The sequence below is a fragment of the Gavialis gangeticus genome, unplaced genomic scaffold (assembly GCF_001723915.1).
Source record: "Gavialis gangeticus isolate Ggan-Ray unplaced genomic scaffold, GavGan_comp1, whole genome shotgun sequence".
Classification (NCBI taxonomy): domain Eukaryota; kingdom Metazoa; phylum Chordata; order Crocodylia; family Gavialidae; genus Gavialis; species Gavialis gangeticus.
The window spans coordinates 144,300,346-144,327,696 of record NW_017729025.1 but is presented as its reverse complement, the minus strand read 5'-3'; the positions used below and the strand labels follow the sequence as shown (position 1 = coordinate 144,327,696).

The window sequence follows — 27,351 nt, the reverse complement described above, 5'->3', positions numbered from 1 at the left end:
AACTTTATAGCTGGTTGGGCTTTTTAATAGTGTGATAGGTACTTTGCATGTGTAGTTGGTCTCCGTTAATTGTGTAATTAACCAGTTAATTGTACAACCCCTGTGTAGAGGGTGCCTTACTTTGGATCTAAATTTATTGCAAGATTAACCATTTAATTGTTTAATATATGTAATGTGTAACTGGGGCCATATGTGTAAAATGGGATTAGTAACACTACTCTATTTCACAAGGGTATTATGAACATAAATATACTTAAGACCATGAGGTGCTCAGATACCAGGGTAAGCTGGGGCCCTATGAGGACCTGAGATTGAGAAACATAAAGAAAAATTAATGACCCACAGGTCATTCAGCTGGAATAAATTATCATAGATTCATTGATTTGAACAGTGTCATGTCAGTTGGCACAAGCTGACATACAAGCTTATACAGAATTGCTACTTTGGGGTATTCAGAAATCACAAGTTGTCCTCCAAAAAAAATCATGAAATTGCCTTTAAAATTATTGGGGTATTAAAAATAATAATTTCAAGTTTGCTTTATTTTTCTTCCATTTCTGGATCCTCAAGGAATCCCTTAGTCAGTTGTTCATTGCAGCTATGAGGGCCAGAAACATTATTTTTATTTTTCAATAAAAGCTGAAAAATCATGAGATTCTGGCAACTGAGGCTTCTAGAATAAAACACCAAATATCACAAAAATCATAGCAAATCATGAGATCTGACAGCATTGGATAAATCTAATCATATACCCTCTTTAGTCATTCACAAAGCAAGGGTTCCATATCACATTATTTTGTCTTCAGGCTGTGTTATGACCTACAAGAAGAGTGTTAAACTCATCTGGCCATGCCAGGTTGGATGAGGGATACAGGGTCAGTCTGAGGGCTGGATCGGGCTTCAGACCAGCCCCATGTGCTGGGTCCAGCCTACAAGACTGGTCCGCTGTAAGCACCACATGCAACACACACTCTGAACTGGATGCATGTGTTGCTTGAAATGCATGTACCAGCTGTAGTCCCTTGTACCGTATGCAGCATGCCCTGGCTTTGCACATGGCACTCAAGCAAATAGGGCCAGTCCAGGCACACACTACACACAGCACACAGAGTCCATCAGGCATGCATTGCATGCGGCACCCGCACCAGACAACCCTACACATGGGATCTGGCACACAGTCAGTCTATGTGCCCAACCTGGTCCAGCCCCAAATCTAGCATGCATTAGCTCTGTTCACTGCATGCACCACGCACTGGCTTCAGCCCAGCACAGCATGCAGCACACATGACCACTCTGGCGTGCTCACTGCCTGTGATGCCCACACCAAACCAGCCCTGCAGGCTGAATCTGGCACAGGTCCAGCCCTGTGTGGGCTATGCTGACCCAAATCCAGCATGTAGGGCTGGTCCAGTGCAGGCACCACATCCAGTGCACACTCCGGACCAGCCCCATGCCTTGTGCAGCCCACACCATAGGCTCTGCATGCCTCATACAGTGTACAGGGCCAGCATGTACTGTATACAGCAGGCAGCCAAGTGATACAGCTCTGCAGGCCGGATCTGGTGCGTGGGCTACATTTTTGACACCCCTGAGATAAACATTTCTCTGTGCTCTACTTTGGCAGAGCTGTCCTATGCTTTTTGATTTAATTCCTCTAGGTTCCCCCACCCATGAAGAGTGCATGTATACACTTTTGAACAAGGTAATTCCAAACAGCAGCTTCCAGTATATTAAACTAATAGAATTAATTGGGCAATAATTTAGATTTTTTTTTCTTGTGCTCCAAAACGAAATCATTCCAACAAATGTGAAAAAGAGATAAAATGACAAGTTGCACACTCAGCTATATGGGTGCAATTTCCCTGTATTTAAAGGTAGTTTTTGTCCCAGTATTTTGGGACTACAGATTCTATGAAAAATTTGCTTCTAGTACTGTGGGTCCCTGATTCTAACTGGGTCAGAAGCCCAGTTACATGAAATATAAAAATACAAGTTAATAATTAAGAATAAAAATGAGTCCTGTGTGACTTAGAACACAATTTGATTATATAGAATTATACAGAGAGTAACACGGGATATTGGCAATAGGAATTGCTACATATTCAGCTCTTAACATTTTGTGAAGTGTAAAAATAACTTTGCATGCAAGATAAATGTAAATTTGTCTTTACCTTCTCAGTAAACTGAAGTATATGTTTTCTAATCAGTCAAGTCAGCAGACCACCCCAGGTTAACAATTTTTCTTTAGCCACACAAGGGAGTAATATGGCTAAAATTATGTTTTCTGACTTTGACTACTAGCTAGCTTATATGACCAGTTACCCATTTGCAGCTGTGTCATCTAGGAGCAGCCTTTGACATGAGTTCAGAAGAAGACTTGTATTCAAACTTCCAGAGCTATACCAAGGTGGTTTCACCTTTCTGCTTGTCCTTTCACAGCATCATGAAGTGAACTTGGGTTCATGAAAGCTTATGGTTTATATATGTGAGTGTGTGTGTGTGTGTGTGTGTGTGCGTGTGTGTGTGTGTGTGTGTGTGTGCGTGTGTGTGTGTGTGTGTGTGTGTGCGTGTGTGTGTGTGTGTGTGTGTGTGCGTGTGTGTGTGTGTGTGTGTGTGTGCGTGTGTGTGTGTGTGTGTGTGTGTGCGTGTGTGTGTGTGTGTGTGTGTGTGTGTGTGTGTGTGGCCTAACTTCAGATTAATCTTCCAAGATCATGCAGGGAGGAAATTCTTTCCAGATTATTTTTCCATATTTCTTTGGATGATGGGCTGCTGAATCCTAGCTCAGGCACCTACTAAAAAATATCCCTACTTTACCTGTGATGACCTCTGCATGCTACCCACGAAAATGGATGCATATATGGCTGATCCAGCTCCTATGGAAAAGCTCCCATTGGTTTCCATAGAAGTTGGACAGGACCTTCGAGAAATATGAATTGAAGGCATATTGATGTCTCCTAACCAAATTCTAGGAGGGGAAGCAGCATTGCTTAGCCACCAAACTTACGCTGTGTGTTCTGGACTCAATACATTTCTCGTTTTGTTTCTTGAACGGTATTGTTTCTGTTGATAGCACAACTCAGGGCTCAGCTGGTGCAATTTGAAAAGGGAACTGCTTGTGAAAAATGTCAGTGATTCCTAAGGTATTCTCAGTATTTTTTTATATTATTATTATTTAGATTGGAGTTATTAGATTGCAGTAACTAATGCCTTATTGGAACTGGGGAAACAATTATGCTCTACCATGGTAATTTTTGGTATCCTCAAGTCACATTATCTCTGTCAGGGGCAATTATGCAGGTTCAGAGGATGATTGAATGAGCCAAACCTTTTTTTTCCATCAGTGGCAGTATGGCTTCCCAATATCCACCTTTGAACATCACTGATATTTGCTGTACCTACAAATGAATGTGTTTGGGTGACTAGCTGTATTACTCAAGACTCAAAAATATTCTTAGGTCATCTTGACTAATAATTATTAACCAATTCCTTATACTTTTCAGATCCTCACAGCAGAGTGTGCCTTACCTCAACTGATCAAGATGATCCTCTTAGCTCTTACATCAATGCTAACTACATCAGGGTAAGAATTCAGCAACTTGCTGTGTCAGTATAATATTGTTAGCCACTACTAGCGTAAGAACATTCACAATATCTCTTGTCCTTTAAAACCTGTTTTGGGTTTGATGGCTTTTTCTCTCTCTTTTTGTTTTTTTTATATTACTAACAGGATCTCAGGGCCTGTCTACATGTGCATTAATGCACATTTAGTTAATGTGTTAAATCTAGTACCTCCAGGCATGTTTACATGTGCTTGGGGGGGGGGTTGCTTTAATTAAAACTCTGCTCCGTCTCCTGTATCAGTGTTCCCACACATAAAAATGGGAGTGGGGGTCACTTGAACTAAAGCTTGACATTTTTAAGTGCAGGGACGCTGATACACAAGATGCAGAAGGCTGCTGCAGTGTGGCAATTGCTACACTCCTGCAGACTCAATTAATTGAGTCTGCTCCAATGCACTGGAATTCCAGTGCATTGGAACAGCCTCCACGCTCGTGTATAGGTGCCCTTCTTTGTGAGGTATTAGGAAAATTCTCATGAGCTTGTCTTAATGCACATTAACTAAATAGCATGACTTTTTAGTAACATTTTAATGCACATTAAAATAGGCTAATGCACATTAAGGCACACATGTAGACGTGCCCTCAGAGCACAGTTGTAAAGGTTCAGACCAAACAGAAATGTGGTTCCTCCATTTTTTTTAAATTTACATGGAGTTCTCTGTTGCACTGGCCTGAACCAAGCAGAACTCTTACTAGCTAGAGAGAGGAGGTGAACTGGCATTATGCCAGCATAATGCCTTCAGGACTTCATCCCAGGTCACTAAAAGACTATCATAGCATGAGTTGTTTCCATTGCTATTGTAGTGCCAGCAGCTTGTACATCCTGAAATCAAACCTTTTGGCTTGCATGCGTGCGTGTATGCGTGTGTGTGTGTGTATGTGTGTAAAAGAATGAGAGGAGAACCAGCACAGTAATTTGTGGACTGATAAATACACAAGTAATAATCCCATTGTAGCCAGTGGTAGCTGTCCTTGGGAAAAGACTGGATTATTAAGGGCTTGGCACACATAATGATACTGGTTTATTGTTGCTTTGTTGGCAGGGCTACGGAGGAGAGGAAAAAGTATATATTGCCACTCAGGGACCCATAGTTAATACTGTCAGTGATTTCTGGAGAATGGTGTGGCAAGAGTGTTCTCCTATCATTGTCATGATTACCAATATAGAAGAGATGAACGAGGTAATGAACTTACATGTGAACTGAGTCTCTATCCTACATGGTAGGCTCCATTTCCAGCAGTAATGTCAGGTCCCTGGAAACAACTTACTAAAAGTTGACTGAGTAGCCAAAGCTACAGTGCCCTGTGATTGCTCTTTGAAGTCACTTTTTAAGTTTTCAAAAAACAGGACACTACCAGATTCAAGCCCTATTGATTTTTCTATTTAAATATCTGTATTTCATTATTTCTCCTGTATCCTTCCCTCCAGGAAGCTGGGTCTGAATCATCAGACATCCTGGTTATTGAGAGGCAGGAACTAAAAGTGATTTAGATAAGAAGGACTGTCCCTGTTGTTTGATGCCTTAGGAAGTGCTCCTAGAAAACAGGAATCAATTAAGATGTATCAAACTTTTTTTTTAATCACCATCTGCTAGAATTGGATCTGATTAGAATTAGGGATGTCAAACAATTAAAAAATCTGATTGCGATTAGTTGCTTGCGTGATTAAAAAATTAGTCGCAATTAATCATGATTTTAATCACACAACTAAAAAATCAAAATTATGCAGGTACTTTGCATGGTTGGGGGGGTGGGGTGTGTGTGTGTGGGGGGAAAATTTGTGATGGTGTGGGGGGCTGTGGGTGTTTGGTGGAGTTTGGAGCCCAGAGAGGGGGGTCCCCGCATGCCCCGGCAGGATGTGGGGTACTGTGGGTCAGGAGTGAGGGGTAGCAGCAAGGCTTGGGGGGCTATGGCTTGGGAGTGAGGGACAGACACACACAGACAGATGCACACACAGACACAAACATAGACACCGCCCAGCAGGTAAGTCTGTGGAGGAGGAGGGGTGGGGGGAGAGGAAAGGGGTGTAGGAGGTGCAGATTGAGGCCCTTGCAGTGAGGTGGGGAGTGGGGCAGTGGCTGGGGTGAATGGGGTCCGGTGTGGGTCATGGGACAGAGCTGCGGACAGCTCGTCCAGGGGCATGGGGAGAGGAGCAGGTCCCCATGGTTGTGCACACCCCTGGGGGAGGCATAGGGGGCATGTGCCTCCTGGATTTGTGTGTAGGGTGGTGGCAGGCTTCCCCCTGTGGACTGGGGCTCTGCACCCTGCTGCCCCAGGGGAAGCACCCAAAGTGTGGTTTAGGGGTTGGGTGCAGTGAGGCAGATGGCTCAGCACAGGACCGCCCCCCACTGGCCTGCCACAGTGGTTATGCACATTACTTTTCCAATCCACCCAGCACAGTTCTGTCTACAGAGTCCCATGTTTCTACAGTTTGCATGACAGCTATTTTGGGGTTCTGAGGCCAATATCATTACTTCATGCCACAGACTTCCCAGAAAAGTTGCCATGTGAATTGTAGAGGGACCAGAACTTCTAGAAGTGACCAACCTGAGGACAGAAATAAATCTAGACTAAAATTTTTAGAAGTGTCCAAATGACTTAGGGGTCTATGTCCTGTTTTCAAAAATGATTTGGCACTAGATTTTTACAGCTATTTATATATCACAGCATAGCAACGCAAAAATGATTTAGACCTCTAATCCTCTTCTCAAAAGTGACTTAAGAGCTTGTTTGTCTTGCCTCTGTGCTAAGTCTATAAACACCACCAAGAAGCATGGCCCTCCCACACTAGTTCACCCACTCTGCATACCCCATCTCAGAAATGAAGCAATGTAGACACCTTATTAGAAGCCCTGAAAACGCAGCCTAATCCTGCTCTCAGGCATGAATTTCAGATATGGTTCTTGATGCGCATCAGGGCCCCTCTAGGGCAGCTACAGCACCTCCTTTTGGGATCTGGCCTGCACAAGCAGGAGTAAGTAAGTGGGGTACATCTCAAAAAGGAGGTAGTAAGGTTTGAAAAGGTACAGAGAAGGGCAACCAAGATGAGCAGGGGTATGGAGAAGCAGCCATGCCAGGAGAGACTGAAAAGGTTAGAACTCTTTAGTTGGGAAAAGAGCAGACTGAGTGGGGATATGATAGAGGTCTATAAAATCATAAAGGTTGTGGATAAAGTGAGTAGGGAACTGTTAATACACCAAGTCCCAGGATTACTAGAAGTAGAAGGCACCCACCGAAATTTGCATGACACAAGTCTAAATCTAACAACAGAAAGTACTTTTTTCTGCAGCGCATAGTTAACTTGAAGAACTCATTCCCACAGGAAGTGGTGGATGCCAATAGTAGATCTAGATTCAAAAAGGGACAAGATAAATTCATGGATGATAGATCCATTAGCAATTATTCAACAGAACAGCCAGGAATGAATCCTGTAGCATTTCTAAACCAATGGTGGTAGCTGCCATGGAGGTATGACAGGGAATAGATCACTCTAGATATATCCAGTTTAAAGTGTCCACTCCTGCTACTGTCAGTTGTAAGCTAGTGGGCTAGATGGACCACTGGTCAGTATAGCATTTCTTATGTTGTTATGGTTGTGCCTCTTATTGGGAATCGAGGGCTCAGCCCAGAGCATAGACAAGGCAAATAAAAATGTAAACTTCATTGAAAGAGAGATTTGGATTCCTCAAGCATACAGCTCTTTTGAAAATTTCACCCATGAAGACCTGAGGAGGGAGAAGAGCCAAAGAGGAGATAATGTCCTGGACTGTCTTTCTGCTATATAGCTTGCTCACTGTTGTTTTTAGAACTGGAACGTCACACAAGGATGCAAAATAAACTTTGCATCAATGTTTCCTGTTTGCCATCACTGACAGACTCTACCCTGTCAAGTCAGCCTCAGCAAACACTGCACTGCAATGCTTCTACTACCACAGTAGTGGAGCTTGCTTGCTGCAGCCTATACATCTTAACAGAGATGTATCTTTCCTGATACCTTTTGTGTCAACAATTAAATAGTACCATAAATCTCAGCCCTAAATATAGGGTAGGATCTTTCATCCTAACATCTTCCTATATTCCCATTTTTTCCTGCATGCTAAGCTAAGAACACTAGGCCTCAAAGGTGCGTAGATTCAGAACTGAAACCTTTGTTCTGCCATGACGCTAGTAAAAGAGGTTTTGTGTTCCTACTGTAGGCAATGACTTTGCTAATGTGAGGATGAACAGCTCAGTATCTCAGTACCTGTGTCGCATCCAATCTTAACTGACAGACAGCCCACAGAAATGTGTGGGCGGCCTTACTCCACTCATTTCAGCAGTACAGCGTCTGTGCTATTGATAGCTGCTGGCGCATTTGACAATTTTTACAAAGGATTCTGCAATTTTGGAGGAGGAGAAGGGGGAAAAATGCAATCTGTGTAAATAATTTTACATTGAGACAATGGGCCAAATTCTGTACTGGTGGTGATTGGGCGGTTCCAAGGAAGGAACAGCACCTGTTTACACCAACAGAGAAGTGGTCCAGTAACACTGTTTGGTTGTTGCTCTTTCTCATGCTTTGATTTTTTTTTAACTTTTTCCTTAAATTAAAGATGAAAGGCAAAATTGGGATGGTCTTTGCAGAGGTACAGAGAGGGGAAGTTTTTTACAAGCCGCCTCTACTGCTTCCTTTATACAGCCTTGCAAAGACTTCCCACAATAGTAGCCATGCTGCTTTCACTCTTTACCCCAGGGGAGCCATTTTCACAGAGCTAGGGAGAAAACAATTATCTGGTCCCATCTAATCCACACCAGTTTATAGGGAAGGTTTATAAATGTCACAGTCTCTGCCTTGCTTCTGGGTGGTACAGAGTCCCTATATTCCTCACATACACTAAGCAGGAAGAAACTGCATGCAAAAGACCCAGTCTTTCCCAGTACCATGCCCCCAACCCCAGAATAGTGCTGCTCTCTGTTACCGCTTGCTGAGGGATCTGGGAAAAAATCCACATTTTACCCTAAATGTGCATTATACTTTATAGACTTTTTGAACATAATGAATTGCTCTGAAAGAACAACTGTGGTTAAACTGATTTACAGGTGGTATTTTGAAAACACTTTCCTCTGTTGCTTACTTTCAATTCCTAAGCTTTGATATCCTTTTTTTAAATTTCAGAATGGATTTTCATGCATAAACTATACTGCAAAGGCATCTCCAGCCATGTCCTTTTGTGCAAAAAGGCATGCAGATTACAATTCTAAATTCAGAGAGCAACAGCTCTTTTTATAAACAGAAAAGTTGTATTGTATATTTCCATAACAATTTATTCACAGCACAGGCATATTAATAACCAAAATGCAGAACATTAATAACTATTAATCATTATAATAACAATAAGCTTACTATGCATGCACAGGATGCAGCCACATTTCCAACTGGCATTCCAAATGAATCTTCAAAATGAGCAGTTATGTCACATTGCACAAACACAGGCCAGGATTTGCACATTTAAATGTGGTACTGTATGCCTTTATTTATTTAGTACATTTAATAGTTTTTATTGAACACCAAAAGTGGTTTGAATGAAAAGACCAGAACCTTAAAATGTAGCCCCTGTCTTCAAACTGTAAAGTTGTGTTACATCTTAGTATGGAAACAATCTCCATTCTTATTCCTGTGAGCAGGCACTTCACCAATTTCAGAATAGTAAAGAAAACCTCCTGCACCATCTGCTTAAATGCATTTATTTTATGTTTTGCACAGAAGTGTACTGAATACTGGCCAGAAGATCAGGTCACCTATGAAGGAATAGAAATCACAGTTAACCATGTCATACAAGCAGATGATTACCGATTAAGACTCATTACCCTAAAGGTAAGACCATTCAAATGCCTTTACAATAACAGAGAAATTCAGTCTAAAACAGGACTGTTCAAAGGGAGCTGAGTATAGACCCTACCTGCTGTATACTGCTGAACACATACAACTTTCCATTATGGTAGTCACTGTGTCCCTGCCCAGTTCACAAATGAGTCAGCACTCTAGTACTACAGGTCAGGGGTAGGCAGTCTTTTCCAGCTGTGGGCCAGAATGACTTACCATGGCTTAGAGGTGGGTAGATGGGCAGGTGCTAGGACCCAGCAGCCAGTGTCACTTGTCTCTGCAAAGGCATAAGGAGAACATCTGCAGCTGAAACCTCCCAGTGCTGAGTGCTATTGAGGCTGTACCTCCATGGGTTGGATTCATTGGTTCCACAGACCGGATCTGGCTTGTAAGCCATAAGTTGCCAGTCTTGGTATAGGCAATCAGGGATTTAGCCTGAGTATGTGCAGTCTGAAGACTTCCAGGCCATTTGTAATAGGACCTTTCATTTTCATTCACTGGAGAAACCCAGTGAGTCACTCTGTGTGAGTGTCTTCTAAGCTGACTGGTCATTTTAGGGTGGCATGGTAGTTCAGGGATAGCTTCTTGCCTGCTTTAATCCATACTTCATAAGTCCATAGTACAGACATCAGTATTAGTGTAACGTGATAAACCTAGGGATGATGCTGAATGGAACAAAGGCAGCACGGTGCAATGTGGATCAGATCCTTAGCTTGTGTAAGATAAGGATACCTTCATACACTGAATGAGGATTTGGCTGTCTGTGAGGTTTTACATGTCCTAGATTGTACAGGCATCTCAAGAAGCTGTTAATAAGGGAATAGTTTAAAGTATGTGTATAGGGTTTTTTTATTAAGGTGAATAGCTTAGGTGCTGTTGTACTTGTGAAAGTGTTGGGCAGAGTAGCTGGGTGGAGGGGCTGTGAGGCGAGAGGGCTTCATTCCACCCTGCTCCCTCCCTAGCTCTAGCCATTCAAAAGCAGCTGGCAGCTCTGTGCTAGCTACTCCCTCTCCTCTTCCCCTTCCTTGCTGAGAGCCCCTGTTCCTGCAGGCAAGAGCACCAGCCCAGCCCTGCCCCCACGCAAAAACTGTGATCCTAGACCACTGGTGAACTATAGTAAATGGTCCACAGATCACACTCCTCCTCACTCTCTTGGCAATGAAAAGCTTGGAGAAAAGGGCACATGGTGGCCTAGGAGGAATTTTGAAGTTTGACTATGGTTGACTGCACCAAAGAGGACTGGATAACATTGTCTTACCTAGATCATTTGTTCTATATACCTCTGGCCTCTGAGTTGTCTCTAGTTCCTCTCCCTAATGCATCTATGAATCTAATTTGTGGTTGTTGATCCAGTAATTCCACCTCTATTCACTGTGACTGATATGTATCATCCTAATTATTTGAATTTAGATAAACTGGCACAGAATTCACTTAAAGAAAATATTCTACAATAATCAGACTAAATCGCTGATAACTTCTGCTGAGAATTTCCCCAAAAATGTTAATTTTTTTCCGAATACAGAATCCTTCCAACTAACTGAATTAAAACACTTAGCTTTCCCAACTCATACTAGCTAAAATAACCTGTGGATGCATGCATACATACTCAAATATAGGCTTGTTTCCTTATACTAACTATTGTATTACTACTTGCTCTAAAGTACCATTGCCTTTTTATAGCTCATTTTTCATCACTAGGTGCTAGAGTCTCAAACTACCTAGTGAATAGAAACAGTCTTATATACATGACCTTTACAGAACTTACTTCTACCAGCTCCAGTAGTATTACTTCCTCTGCTGAGAACAAGCTTCCTTTCACACATACAGTTTCAAGTCTCATCAACCTTATGCTAACAGGCAGAAAGCCAGCCTTTGAAATTCCATGTTTGGATTTGGAGCCTGAAAAGCCTGTCAGTCATACATTTGGCACAAAAGATGAGGCTAACATCAGACTCCCAGATAAGTGGGAAGGAAAGATTATTTCCAAATATGTGACAAATTTGCAACAGTCTTAAATACAGCCTATCCCAGACAGTGCAAAACAGCAGCAAGAATAATATCCAGCCTAACTCCACTTCAGTCTTCTTGTCTTACAGTCTGAGCTATTTTAGTTATACTGGATCAATAATATTTTCTCAATAGGATCCAAAATCCCTGTCAGAGTACAACATCCACAAGGTTAATCAAAAATGTGCTTAAATACAACATGTTTTAATATGAACGACTTTTATATTTTTATTCAAAAATCAAGATTTGACTAAAACCTTTTTCTCTTTCTTATTCTGATAAAAAGACAAAATAGAAAATATTGATTAAAAAGAATTTGGTAGGGTAGGGTTGGGAAGACTTGCATTGATATTTTCCACAGGAAGTTGATAGCTCTCCCCATTTTCTGACCAGGTGTACTGGTGAGACCTCATTAGTATTAATATGGCCATAGTGCATCCAGGTCAGCCCCTTTTGTAGTAGACACTGCATAAAATGATAACAGAGACAGTCCTGAAGAGTTTACAGTCTAAGTGTAAAGCTGTAGACAACAGATAGCTACAACAAAGAGAAGAAGGAAGAGGAGACAATTCTTCTTTTGCTTATCCCTACAAATATAAACCTAGGTGCAAAATAGGTCCCTCAAATGACCACAATACCATGCTACATGTAGTATTAAGACAGTTATCCCCACTGGATAATTTTTTCTTTTTAGAATCATAAAACTTTAGGGTAGGAAGGGACCTCAGGAGGTGATCTAGTCCAGCATTTCTCAACCCATGGGTCACAAAAATATATGAAAGGGTCATGAACAAACTTTAAAAAGGAATCAACAAACTTAAAAAATGGATTCTCCTTTAAAGAAGAAAAACATGGGAAACCATGGCTTTTCCCTTGTGCCCGTGCTCCACAGACACCCCCTATCCCACACACTGGGGGCTGGGGCCTGGGGGTGGGAGTCAGCAGGCTGGGAGTAAGGGGCACTGGGTTGGGACTGGCCATCAATGTTTACAGATGGGTTCTGGTACAAAAGAGTTTGATCTAGTCCAACCCCCTGCTCAAAGCAAGACCATCCCCAACTAGATCATCCCAGCCAAAGCTTTGTCTAGCCAGGATTTGAAAACCTCCAGGGATGTAACCTGTTTCTGCCATGCAGGCGAGCTGTATTACAAATCTTTCAGTCCCTCCACAATGCTTCCTCTGGTAAAATGACTAAATAAGGGCAGCAGAGTTCAGCCTCAGCTGTGCATCTGTTACAGGGATAAACATAGGGTCTACTGTGTCTATGGTTACACAGGATCCCACAAGAAAAGGCCAAATTTAAAACCACTTATTGGATAGGTCTGGCATGTTATTGTCTGATAACCTCAGCCAGCACCAAGCAGAAAAAGGGAGCAAGAGAGCAGCAGATTTCAGATAGAAATGGAGAGAGCAATAGAAAAATATTTAAATTTATTCTTTTTAAAAAACACGTTAATCACAGCCAAGAAGTTTGAGCATTATCCTGTGACAAATGACACTGAGGCCTCTGTTGACATTTCATGTCAAGTACATAGTTCCTTTTCCACACAAACTACTCTTTCCACTGACTATTAACTTTAAGGTCATATCCCCATTGGTTATTCAATTAAGCACTACCTCAGGTTTCAATGAAGTTGATAATCAATTAGTTCTCACCGGGCGGAATGGAGATAAAGGTTTTGTTTAATGAGATGCCACTGCCTGGAACTATTCTTTTGTCATAATGTAGCAATGATGCCTTCCACTCTCTGCTACACTTGCAATCAATGACACCGCAATGAAAGCCACAGAAGCCAGTAATTACATGGGATTCTCCAGTGCTATGGACAGTCTCCCATATGAAGAGATGGGATGTTTCAGCATCTAAATGGATTAGAAATATGATGTAATGCATCAACTGCACTCCAAAGGCTGGTGTACATTTGTAAGCAACAGCAACAGCAACTGAGGGTGGTGTATCATTGTTCTCAGGATACCTTCTCAGCAGGGTGAACTAGCTCATGTAAAATCTCTGTGTTTCTGTGGCTTCCTAGTACCGGTAGCTGAGCTAGTTCATTTTCATAGCACTTTGTGGCTGTGGCTGTGGCTGTGGCTGTGGCTGTGGCTGTGTCTGTGGCTGGTGTAGACAACCTCTTAGGCTCTTAAGGTTTCATTTTCAAAAGAGACTTTGGGTCAGGTCCTCAAGACACTCACAGTGTTTTCAGCCTGAAAAAAAAATGTCCAAATACCTTTTGATGACCTGGGACTTAGGCACAAAGGAACCTAGGTTTTATTGAAAGTCCTTGTGATACATAGATACATCAGATTGGCACTTCTGAAAATGCTACCTCTAGTTTTTAGTTAAAAGCCAAAATTGCTCCTCATTCTGCCTCCTCCCTACCCCCATCCAGCCTAAAGTGTAGTCATATGTTTAAAGAAAGTTTAGGGAAGCTGAAAGTTAGATACCTTTTACCCTTTGACAAAAATTATTTAACCCAGCATCTTCTGTTCCAAGTAATGGCTACAATGCCAAGGCAAAACACGGAGGGCCCATGGCAGCACTCAGCATCTTCATAAAACAGGCACAAGGTGTGTCATTTTGGGTACCCAAATACCTATGTATACAGACCTAATAAGTACTTCTCAAAACTGGGAGCATGCTTGCTGATTTCATAGTGATTTACAATGAGGAAACTAGGACTTGTTCCTCACAATGAATACAGGGCTGCAACTAGAGGTACAAGTACCGCATCCCTCTACGTCCCTAAATTGCCTGCTGAGTGGATCTATACTTTATAAGTCATTATTGATAGGATATAATACATCCACCAGGAAGAAATAGGTATCTGCCTGCCTGTCAGGGAGAGAGAGAAAAATATATATATGGCTCTTTGTCTTTCAGATCCATTATAAAAGTCATTATGTCACAAACAAACCTCTAGCCTCTCTGAATGAATATGCCAGGAAGAAAACAACCTGACTTTGGCTGCTTTTCATACAGCTTTTAGCACTAAGTAAAAAGAGATGGGGAAGAGAACACAGAAAAAGAGCACAGTTGTTTTAGTGGTGTTTTTGCTGATATATAAGTGTTTACCAGTTTGCTCTTGTGCAGTATCAGTTCTGAACATCAGGAAATCTGTGTTCCATGGATTTGGTCGAGCAGATGCTTGTTTTCCTTCAGCACTGACTTGCTTCTGCTGTCCCCAAAGAGGCAGAGGAAGCCAGAGGTTCATTATCATTTGTTGTTAAGCAAAAATCTTGGAAAATGTTTACATCTTTAGCATTAACTTTCTATATAACTGGGTCACAGAAGGATGAAGAAGTAAGAACCCTGAAACACTACTGGTACACATCCTGGCCGGACCAAAAGACACCAGATCAAGCTCCACCCCTGTTACAGCTGGTGCAGGAAGTGGAAGAGGCCATGCAGCATGCAGAACAAAAGAATGCTCCAGTCATTGTCCACTGCAGGTAAGTTAATGTTATATTAGATTTCCATGAAGCTTTTTCACGAGCAGTATTATAAGGACACTGAGCCACACCAGCCACTCCTTAAAAATCTATCTATAATGTCTATAAAGAAAAATCACATCATCATGAGGGACGTCAGTCTAGGAGGACATGAGCTGGAGGTCTTATGCAATCACTGATAAATATATCCTTAGATTTTCTAAAAATAATAATAACAACAATAATAATAATAATAGAGATGAGGGTAATTTTCCAGTACAGAATGTACTGTAGTTAATTTGTCATAGTTCTCGTGCTTAACATTATTCTGGTAGATAAAGATGAACTGATCACCAAACTAAACAAGGATGAGACATGTCTACATGGTATATTTGCCATGCCATGCAGCTGCATCTGTGGCACTACAGATAGGCTGATTAGGATGGGGATGAGGTGAATGGCCCTCTCTCAGCAGTAGTACTACAAGGATACAGCTACATTGGTTTTGTGTCTAGGAAGCAGCCTACCTGGAGCACTGCAGCATGCTTGACAGCACTGCTGTCTGGCCAGTTATGCCTACTATGCAGACATACCCAGACTTGTCTAGATGCAACCAAAATATAGTCATACATACTGCTCTAATTCCATTTGCTTCCTGCAACCAAAATATAGCCATACGTACTGGTAGACACTCAGGGCTTCAAAGATGCTAGTTTCCCAAAAGCTGATTACCATCATGAACACAACTGAATGGAAAGAAGTATTTCAGCATAAATATATAAATGATGCATTAGACTCTTCCAAAAGCCACAGTTGTGCACTCATGCAAGAAGGCTTCTTTGGTTAAAAAGAATTCCGGAAGACAGTGATACCATAATAAAAAGGCATAACAAGCAAAACAATGGGGAATCTGATAGCAATTAGTACAAATCAGTGTTTAGACTATACAGACAATTGATAAGTGAAACCAAAGTATCCTTGAAAAATCTATGGCCAATGGGTTAAGGACAATGTTAGGAACAAACAGGGTCCTCAAAATGTTGAGAGTTCAGCAGCAAACAAAGATGATAAAATCATCAAAAATTAAATACTTTTACTGTGCTTCAGAAAGAAAAAGAATGAAATGTGCTTTAGAAAGATGCTTATTGCAATGATGAAATAACTTTCTGTTCCACCAATAACCAAGGAGGCTGTTAAACAGCAACTGTTTGAAATTAAACATTTTTAAATCAGCTGTGTAGTTTTTGCCCCAAAATATTTTTTTTTAACAAATTGTCCCACACGCTTTCTTAAACCAGTAATGCTGAGATTAACAGTTCCAGAGGACTGAAAACAGCTAATGCCGTGCCAATACCTATAAAATATAATAAGATGGCCTGGAAAACTCTAACGAAGTCAACCTAGCATCCATCCCAGGTAATATTATGGAAAGACAGATCTGAGATATGAGGTGCAGTCATCAGTTAAAAGGATAGGTGCATAGCTGTTGTCAGTCATATGGTCTGATGGAAACAAACAAAGCGTTTTGATAGAATCGCAGGTCGATTGTTAAAGGTTACTGTTCTGATATACCGTAATAAACTTCTGCAAGGAATTTGCATTAGTCATGATTGGTTAGTCCTTAATTCAAGTAAGCACAGTGCATAATTAAAGCACATCCCATAGTTGCTGATTTAAAAGCTGATTAACTGATGGACTTCAGTTAATCATAAATGGGAATTGTTATCCATTGTTAAATTTATCAGTCATCCGGAAGAAAATATAAAATCATTGCTAATAAAAGTTTTCAGATGATAAAAAGGTGGTGAATTAAACAATGATGGGTTCCATTAAATTTTCCAATTTGACCTAGATTGCTTGGTAAGGTGAGTTCATTTGAATAACATGCATTTTAACATAGCCAAATGTAGGGTCATACATCTGGGAACAAGGAATGTAGGTCACACTTTTAAGATGGAAGACTGTAACCTGGAAACCAGTGACTCTGAAAAGAGCTAAAAGGTCATGGCAGATAAGGAGCTGAACATGAGCTTCAGGTGTGTTGCTGTAGCCAAAAGGAGTGAACATGATCCTTGACTGCATAAACAGGGGAACGTCAAGTAGGAATAGGAAGGTGGTGTTACTTCTGCATACAGCATGGGTGAGACTATGCTGGGATTGTGATGTCCAGTGTTGGTGTCCTCCCTTCAAAAAGGATGATGACAGATTGGAAAGTGTTCAGAAAAGTGCTAGAAGAATGATTTATGATGATAGTAAGGGTTTCTGGCCCTTAAAATCTGTGAATCTATGAGAATCTCTTTTACAGACAGTATTGAACGCAGCCACTGATAAGCCCTCTATTTTGATTTTGAAGCTTGTTTTAATCCTACAGCTTTGTCTAACTATCTAATATGTAGAAGTATAGGTCTTTGGGTGTTTCTCTTAAGTATTTGTAATAAAGTCTTAGGTACTTGTTTGAAAGATTGAAAGAAGTGACAGGCTTTTGAAGCATTTTATGAGGATGTTTCAAAAAGGAATGGCAATTTCAAAATAAGCCCATTTTATGTACAACGATCACTTACAGGACCTCACCACTTCTCTGCATGGTTGTAAATGATGGGGGTGTTTGGTGATGGCACCATCAGAGTCCCCCTCCCACACAAAATGGTTTTATTTTGAAATTGCTGTTACTGTCTGAGACACTCTCAAGGATGATGGCTGAGGGCCAGAGCACTCTCAAACGTCCTTATTTATTCCTTTGTATAAAAAATGTGGAGTGCATATAGTATATTGCATATATTGGACACTTGCAAACCATCAGCCAAGCCCTGTGATATGCTGGTAACCACATTTTCACTGGCTTTGGAGTAAGATGCAGCACCTTGCAGGATTTGGCCCTGCATTAGAGCATAAACCTGCTAGTAGGTTCAGCCCTCTTAAATACAGTATAGCACAGATTTTTTTTCTTTTCCTTTCTTTTTAATGTCCCTACCTTTCAAGGGTTCTCTAAAGTCAGCTTCATGTTAAAGGTAGGTTGTCTTTTCCAATTTGGTCTTATAGATAAGTCACTGGCCACAGGAGATCTGGACTCTGTTCTTCTCTCTGCCACTAGCTTTCAGTCTGACCACCGACAAATCACTTCACCCTTCTTTATTAGTTTTTCTGTCTGTAAAATGAGGATGCTACTTATCTTCCTTTGTAAAACATTCTTGAGCTCTGGATGTCCGGCATTATGAAAGATCTCTCTTTTATTGTTAGCTATCTGCATTATTACCATAGAGATATGCACAAACCATGGGGACTGAGTACCTGGCTCTTGGTACACAGAGTATGAGGTAATCCTTGGCCTGAATCATTTATAATCTAAACAGATACAATAGGCAGAAAAAATGGGAAATGGGATACAAAATAGGAGCAAAAGGCTGGAAAGTGAGGTAGGTAGAGAAAATAGCTAGATTTTTAAAAGTACCTAGGTACCTGTGCCCCATTGATTTCCATTTAGACCTAAGGACCCAAATGGAGCCTGAATCTAAATGATTCAGCTAAGGCTTTTCACAGGTATTAATGGCAGCACCAGGTATTAAACCTTGCTCTCCATAGCCCCAGTCCAGTGCCTTATGAGCAAAACCATGCTTCCTCTTTGAATTCATCTTACCACAGCTTAAAACCATTACAACACAGTTGTTGTGAGCATGAATAGGAATTTCTGCATGAAAATGTTGCTGATGTGGTCATAAGCCCATCTGTGCCAGTGAAGGAAATCTCACTAGAATTTTGCTAACAGCAACCTTGTGTAAGCCCCATTGTTTTCTCTACACTTGTTGCTGTTTTTTTCCTATGACTTTAACACTGCTTAAACAGAGGGAAGTTCTCTGGCAATTGTGTAAGGTAATTATTCTTGAGACTGCTTACTTAATTATTTAACATGCAGGAGTATTGTCAGCTTTGCAGCTGATTCTTCATTAAGGTGGTAAGAAGAGTTCACAGCTTCTTGTTGCCACTTTAACAGCACAACATCAGCTCTGTTTTTTAACCAATGACTGAAGCGGCTGAAAAGAAAAATACTTTTTCATTGATAAAGAATAAGAAAAAAAATCTCTAATTTGTTGAATCTTGCACAGCTCGAGAGAGTTATAAGATTTCTGATCTGAATGACTTTGCAAATGGCATCAGACTTGCCATATTGCTGTTCACCATAATTATTTAAGCAATGTTTATCACAACACGCATGAATGAAAATTGTTCAGAGAAGCTCTCGGAGAACTGCACAAGGGGGGTATCTTTCAAGCTAAATTTTGCCTAAGAAATAAAAGTTATTTGTTGCTTATTATTTAAGTGGTACACTGCCATCAGAAGCCTGACAAAGGCCAGAGGGTCCACTTAAGGTCTCTTCGGCATTGTACTCTGTACTGCTTGCTTCATCTCAGTACTAATGTCTTTTGAAAAAAAATATGTTTGTGATTACAGGCTGATTTGCTCTGCCTGTCCATTACACACATTATGAAGCACTGTCCTCACTGGGAATGGGAGAAACCTGTTATTCATCTCTTTTGTGCCTGGTCTTTTTGAGGGCACAATTTCAGTTTTGCAAGCCCTATGTGTGGCACATGCATCTACAACAGTTTAGGAGCTTCCCAGGGAAGAAAAGAAGATATCTCTAAGCAGTTCTGCTACTCATTGCCACAGGATGACACAGTCCTTTCTTGGTGGTCTTATTCATATTGTCCAGCCTCAACCACTTGCTCAGTGGCCATTGCTCAGTTACAGAGCAGTGGGCATGCAGGGCCCATGTGTCCAAGGCTAGTGTGGCCATGCAACTTTGTAAAAGGACTCTCCCTAGGCAGGCCTTGAACCTGTGTTAGAAACTAGCCTTTACTTTCTCGTCATCTTTTAGTATTTTCTGTTCTGATACCCAAGGAAATAGCAGTTGCTTTAAAATGAGAGCTAGATAATATAGCAGTAGCATTTATTAAATGTAAGATACTTTGCCTTCCTGTGTTTGATCAGCAATGTGCTTTTTAGGTAAGGTTGCACACATCTGACTATGTAAATACAGTCTCTCCTTTCTACGTGGTTCCCTATTATAAGATTCTCCCAATGGAAAGATAGCTGCATGTTGCCTGTCCTGTCCACTGAGATGTATTCCCACTCAGTTGTGTAATCTTTCAGTAGGAAAACCATCCCTGTTTCACCATGAGACACCCAGTTTCTGTACTTGTTTGGCCCCATCAGCAATGGAGCGACCAAGGCAAAGAATTACTTCAGTCTCTGCCTCTCTGAGAATAGGCATTTTGCTGTTGTGGAGACAAGAGCACATCCATCCCATTTAATAAAAGCCCCTTGCCACAGGGGCAGTCTGCCACTCCCTCCAGTTTGAATTTGTGGGTGCTGCTTCCCAACCAGTCTGAGCAATGGAATAACCAGTGGTGTACACTGCAAAGTACTCCTTTCCTCCTCCTCATCTCCCTTGCAACAGTATGGTCTGTGCTTGGGGTTCAAACCCTGAACCTCCGTGTCGTTGCATGATACAGCCGCACAAGATGATATCTTTTTCTCTGAATAAACATCTTTAAAATGCCTTTGTTGCCAAGTAATGCTTTTGGGGGCTACTACCTGTTAATATTTGTTCACACATGTGGAATGTTAGCAATATTTATACCTTGAAATAGGCACACACACACATGGGCACATGCATCCAGAAGGGTGTGGAGGGGCAAAGGGAGGGGGTGCATTTGACCACACATTATGTACATAACACATGAAATTCTAATGCTTTTCCTTTTTGGGTTGTTTGCCCCCACTTTCCCTATTTTCCACCTCTTCAGTGCAGGGATTGGAAGGACAGGCTGCTTCATTGCCACCAGCATTTGTTGTAAAGAGTTGAAGAATGAGGGCATAGTTGACATACTGCGAACAACCTGCCAGTTACGACTAGACAGGTAAGGGAATTCTCTTCCTTTCCAAAATAAAATATGTGAATATATGCATTCCACATATTTAAGAGGAAAAGAAACGAGAATTGGAAAGAAAAACAAACACAGGCCAGTGAGTAGGACTTTTTGTCTCCAACAGAACTTACTTGTTGCTTTGAAATAAAGTTCAGAGTCCAAGTGACTTAAGAGATAAACTCCCATTAAAAAGCAACTCCGGCCTATGTTCTGATATTAATCTGTTGTCCCCCTAAAATCCCAACAGAGAAAGAATGCTTCAGCAAGTCACAACTGGTCCACATCCTCAGCTGGCATAAATATGGATAGCTGCATTGATTTTAATGAAGCTACAACTGATTTATACCCTTTGAGGATCTGGTCCTGCTGTTCTAACCAAAGGAATAAGGCTGGGAGTCCTGCTGCCCACCACAAGGCTGACCCCTACAGAAACTAGTCTCAGAATCACAGATGTGCTTGCAACCATTAGGTGAAACAGAAGAAGTAAAGAAAAAAGTCCTATTCTGGTTGGCTGTGTAAGCAGTGGTGAAAGGGTCTGACTGTATGGAAGCTGCTCGGGTTATGGACAGGGGGAATGTCATTTATACACACAGGCAAAAGTGTTTACAGACATGCAAATAGAGGCACGAAGATCTCCAAAATCAAATGGTTCTGTTTAAGCATTCTTTATCATGCTGGTTTGATTCTGACTACAAAATAAAGAGACTTGAATTTTGCACCAAGATATGATTTTTCCTCTCCCACTGGTTTCAAGCTGCATCAAAACATATCTCAATGCTCTCTCTAATGATAATGATAAATGTAGTCAAGGGAAGGAATGTCACCAAAAACACACCCAAGATTAAAAAAAAGAAAAAGGAAACCTCAACCCCACACTGAACTTTATTTCAGAGGAGCAATTATGAGTGGGAGGCAGAAAATGAAATGCTTGTCAGCCCGCTGAGGTCCTGATAGGCAGAGCCCTGCAGAGGCCCTGGTGATTTGGCTGTTTCAGTGGATGTCAGCCCAGACAATGAAAGTCCACATGAGAAATAAGGAAAGAAAATAAAAAGTAAGAATAAACCATTGGTTTGTCACAGTACTGTGAGGTTCACTAGGTCTGAAATGCCCTCTACTGACTTCTGTCTGTGAGTAACACAGGGATGTGCTTCACAGGCAGAGAGCCACGGAAGCAAACAACGTCAAGGATGTCCAGTCAAAAACAGGTTTGGTACATGAGGCACATTTAAAGAATACTAGCCTTGCAGGGAGGCGGGTGCTGGCAAAGTCATTTTCAAAAGAAGAGAAAAGGAGAGCACAATGGATATTTAAATGTGTCTAACGTTTGCTGTTTCATCAGACCTGGATCAAACCAAAAAGTGCTAAAGAAGCCACAGCTATGGTAGGCAGATGGAGACTGTGAGTGAGGATTGCCCTTCACTATCTCTGGATAGGGATAAGCAGAATGAATGGCATAAGAGAGAATAGATGCCCAGCAAGGATGAGGGATACTGTCAAATCCTGTCCTCACTGCAAGGGGTGCTAAGTTGTTAGGGAATGAAGAAAGGGGCTGATAGCCCTTTCAAATCTACCTGTGCCTTTGTCTATCTCCTGCCATCTGCATGAACCCATCACTAGCTCCTACTTTGGCATGAGAAGCGGTAATTTTAGAGACAAACACTTCAAAGTGCTTAGCTCAGGGGTGGGCAAATATGGCCTGTGAGCTGGATCCAGCCGATGGAGGGACTTTGTCCAGCCAGTGGTAGGTCCCTTGGTCCCACCTAGCCCCGGCACCATCCAGCCTGTGGCATGTCCCACCACCCTGTGGGCACACAGTGTGGCTCTGCCTGGACTGCCTTTCTAGGCAACCCAGGTGGCAACTCCTTCCAGCTGCCGCTGCTGCTGGCCTGGGCCCCATGGTACTGGCAGGGACTCATGTGCACACTCCAACCCCAGCCTGCCCTGCACCCACTCTGAACTCAGCCCAGCAGAGCAGACCAGCTGGAACCCGTGCGCACCGCCTGGATGCTGGGCTGCCCCACACCTGCTCTAGACTCTCCTATGCTGAGCTGTGGCAGCAGTGGTGGTGGCTAGACAATCTGCTGCTTGGTGGGGGAGAAATGTGGCCTCTCCACCTTGCTACTGTCTGGGATGACCTGCACCTAGCATGACCTGTGGCTCCCCTCTATTGCCACCGCTGCCCTGCTGGGTAGCCCAGAGACATCAGTGATGGCAGCAGAGAGGAGCTGCAGGGCAGCCTGGGCACAGGCTCTGGACAGCTGTAGCCAGAAGGGCCCCACAGCAGTAAGGGAGAGAGGCCGCTTTTCCCCTATGCTGAGCAGCAGCTTTTGTCCTGCCAGTGCTCAGCATTGGAGCAGGCACAGGGTGGGCCAGGTTCTGGGCTGTGTGCACTGTTCTGGGCTGGTCCACTCCAGCCGGGGTGAGTTCAGAGCAGATGTAGGATGGGCTGGGGTCAGGGCTGTGGCTGTGCTCTGTTGGCAGTAGTGTGCGGGCTCTGAGCTGTTGCTGGGGTTGGCGGGGGGGTGCTGACTGGCCCATGGGAGCTCCCCTGAACTGCCTATGTGGCCCACAGGCCCAAATAATTGCCCATCCCTGGCATAGCTGGGAGTGGTGTCTTTGGCCAGTAATCACTGGACAAGTTTCATAAGCAGGATAAACAGGATGACAGGAAGGCAAGAGACTCCAGGAACTTGAACAAGGTGTTGTAGGAAGTGAAGTTATTATTAGTCAGTGTGAGCATTTGCAGGAAAACGCCTTGATCCGTGTAGAGCAATAGAGGTATGAGCATTAGCCCTAAGAATCCTCTCCTTGCTTGGGAACTGCAGGGAGGAGTTTCAGCTTGTTGGGGTGCGTCTACATGAGATGCTTAATGTGCAGAAGACGAATTCTACTGCGTATTAGCACAGCGGGCAAAACCCATTCTAATGCACTAATGCTTGATAGGTTTAGTCTAATGCATATTAACGTCATTAACAAAGCATTCATCTGTGCTAATGTGTCATTGCAGGCACTAAAGTTAACGCACTGCAATTATGGCACATTGATGAACATGTAGACATGCCCTTGGTGAAATATCTGATGTGCAATATCTGAGCTTGGGAAGCTGACTTTCCTAAAATGAAATGATGTACATTGTTGGCCTAGGATATGAAGACATGAGTGTGTCTTCTGGGCCACTCTGGTATCAGGTGTTATAAGGTGTGCACAGTAAAAGGGTGGTGCTGCTGACAGCCGCCTTCAAACACTTCCCTTTGTTGTTTCGAGAGACGTGTCCTCTGCACCTAAACATTTAGGGACAGATACTTCCAGCCACGTGAGCTGCAGAGGGGCCCAAAGGGAATTACATTGCATAACTGGTAGTTGTGAGGGACAGAGGCAGCACAGAACCTCAGGCATGATGGGCTTAGATATCTCCACCTGTCTCTGCAAAGTACTGCTGTATGGCAGAACAAGATCTGAGACTAAGTGGATCCACTTGCTATTACCCCATTTGGGAGCATAAGGACATTGGCCCCTACAGAAACCAGTGGGCTGTTCTTCAGTTCGCTGTCTGATTGGAGGGACAAAGATTTCTTCTTGCTAACACCGTATGGTTCACTTTCACAAGGTCTAAGCATTAGATACTATACGGGAGTCTGGCATTTGTTCCTGAAAATAAAGTTGATGTGACAAAGGAGAGTGGTATTTCCAGCTTCCTTGCAACCAGTGTTTGAGAGGTGGTTTCCAGAAGGTCTCTGTGGAAACGTGGGTGAAAATATAATTTATCTAGTCTTTACTAAACTCTGAACAACTATCGCTTGTCATGAGGCAGGTGTGTGTAGGAAGGAGAGGAAGCCACAGCACAATGGAGAATAAGATAAAAGTAAAATTACTTCCACTGTTCTGAAACTAGATGGCCACTCTTCTGCTTCTGTTGCCATAACTTTAGGATACAACCTAGCTCCTAGTGGAATTGCATGGGGAGTAATCACTAGATATGACTAACATTCCCTGTGTGTCATAGACTGTCGAAAATATATTTTCAGTGCCATGACCAGCAGACGCGCTTTGACACAGATAAATAGTGATGTTGTTTCACATACAGCAGATCAAAAAAATAAGGATTATCAAAATAGGGTTCCCTCAGCCAGTGGAGTCTGGGAGGAGATCCTTTGTACCCAGTCTGGCCCTTCAGTTGTAGTGTTAGTATTTGTAAGATATTCGCTGGAGCTGGAGCAGGTATATTATATTTCCCTGTGCCAACCAGGCCCTTTTTGCCACAAAGGCAGCTCATGCTAGGGGAGAGCAGTTGGTGGGAATGCTGTCTACTCTTCCTAGGGCCAAGAGGAAGCAGCTTTAACATAAGAGCAGGAGAACTGTCATTTACTGACCATAGGTCCACCTTGCCCAGTAGCCTGTGTCACACAGGGGCAGAGAGTAGATGCTGAAAGGGAGAGTGACTGGGGTATGGCCAGGGTTTTCTCCACCTTTCCTCTCTCAGGGCCTACGCACTAATCCTGGGTAGCTTCCAGAGCTCTTAACTCCTGGATTGTCTGCACATTGACACCTTTTAGTGGTTTAAAGCACTCGTTATGTGGCTCAAAGTTACGCCACTCCAGGGCAGGATTATTTCTTGCTCTGTGTAACCCAGCTCCCGTTGCATTAAGGTGTGGCCACTCCCCACAGATGAGCTGCTCAAATTGAAGGTATGACTGCAAAGCTAGCACTAAGCCAGTAACCATTTGCAGGGCTCACAGTATAACGTGTAACAAGGCCCTCACTTGCAGCCTCCAGCATTTAAGGTCTAAGAAGCTTTCCATAACTTCCTGTGAAACTCCACTGCTGGTGGAGGCTGCTGCAGGATTGTATGAAATAAGGCACTGCCATGTTTCTCCCAGCCCAAAGTAGACCCTGTAAGAGGGCAGTGGTAGCCCCTGCAACTTCCATCATCCATCCCTCAGTGTAAGTGAGGTCACCACCACAGTTTTTAAATCAGTGAACCAGTGCTTCTGCTGGCATAATTCTGTTTAAACCCTTGGTGAATTAAAACCTCTTTTGTTTCATTGTATTTTTCATGTGCATGGATTTTAGCCACTTTGTTATTGGGCCATCAGTAGACTTTTATCACAATATTTGTTAGATATTGTGAGAAGCTAATAGCAAAACTTTAGGTAATGGTAAAAACATCCTATTCAACACTGAACATCTTTACCCACATTCCCTTTTGCTAAGCTCCAGCTCCTGCTATAAATCTGTATGTTTCCTAATATGCTGCTTGCTAAAATAGAAGGATACACTGAAAAACAATCCATATGTTTTCTCTTGCCTAGCTATATCATTAGTAAAGAGTAACTCATTTGCTTTTCAAGTTTGCAATATGGCTTTAAAAGGCAAATACCAAAACTGAAATGAAAGCTGAAGAAGGCCAGATTTTTGTGTTGAAAGTCTTTGCTAAGCAGGATGTTGTCAGCTCAGTCACCAGTTTCCAAACTATTCTTTGCTGAAATTTGTTTGTCTACTCTGAAATCTTCTTGGCTCTCCCTAGTTCACTGGGGCTATTCCAAAACACACCATCCTGTGATATCACAGGCCTAGAACTGGGCAAGTCGCCTCACCCCTTTCCTGTTATATGTTCTGCCTGCCTTCTCTCTCTATTTAGAGCATTTGTGGGGGGGGGACTGTGGCCTCTGTGTAACTGTCATTACTAGAAATAATAACTGATAATAGTATCTTCAGGGAATTAGAGCCTTACTGAGGGGGAAAGGGAAGGTGAAATGGATTTCTATTTTGAATGCCAACCAAAGTCAGATCCAAAGCCTATTGCAGTCAATGGGAGATTTTCTGTTGACCTTGGTGGATTTTGGAATATAATCTTGGTGCATAGTTCCAATTTCATTTTAGCCATGGCACTACTGAGTACAACAATATAGGTAATTAAAGTACTGTTCCCCTTCCCTTTCTCTGCTTTCCTTTTCAGGGGAGGAATGATCCAGACTTGTGAACAGTATCAGTTTGTCCACCATGTCATGAGCTTGTATGGGAAACAGCTCGCTAGAGCAGCAGAAGAATAAGCATTCATGGTAGTCCTAATGGCTAAACCCAAGTGAACTTCTGACTGGAATGAGATATATTCCAGATCTAATAAGAGACATATGGTTACTCAGCCATCTTAGTTGAAGATACACATGCACGCACACACACACACACACACAAACACACACACACACATACAAACACACACACACACACACACACACATATATATACACATACATACATAAATATAAATAAATAATATATTGTTTTACTTTGATATTGCTTCTTTTATGCTTTTGTTTGCTTTGAAGAGTTGAGATACTACTTGTCTTACACACATGTGGCAGGACATTATCTTCACCAAAAAAAAAACAAACCCAGCTTATTTATACTGTAAATAAAAATAGTAGCTTCATTTGTTACAAAATCAAAAAAAAATCCACTTTGTATCTTGAGTTTGCTATTTAAAAAAAAAACAATTTAATTGCTA

At 42.2% G+C, this 27,351-nt stretch overlaps 1 protein-coding gene across 3 annotated transcripts in view; it reads left to right on the top strand.

Annotated features, from left to right (window-relative positions):
- The window catches only part of PTPN5 (protein tyrosine phosphatase, non-receptor type 5), a 207,991-nt gene extending 180,935 nt beyond the window's left edge, over positions 1-27,056 (top strand). For all 3 annotated transcript variants that reach the window (XM_019519697.1, XM_019519696.1, XM_019519698.1), the window contains 6 exons: positions 3,501-3,580; positions 4,664-4,801; positions 9,364-9,474; positions 14,780-14,940; positions 20,724-20,837; positions 26,803-27,056. In XM_019519697.1, the coding sequence (XP_019375242.1) occupies positions 3,501-3,580; positions 4,664-4,801; positions 9,364-9,474; positions 14,780-14,940; positions 20,724-20,837; positions 26,803-26,896 (698 nt within the window). In that variant the 3' untranslated portion in view covers positions 26,897-27,056. The remainder of the gene's footprint in view (positions 1-3,500; positions 3,581-4,663; positions 4,802-9,363; positions 9,475-14,779; positions 14,941-20,723; positions 20,838-26,802) is intronic.
- Positions 27,057-27,351: the final 295 nt, after the last annotated feature.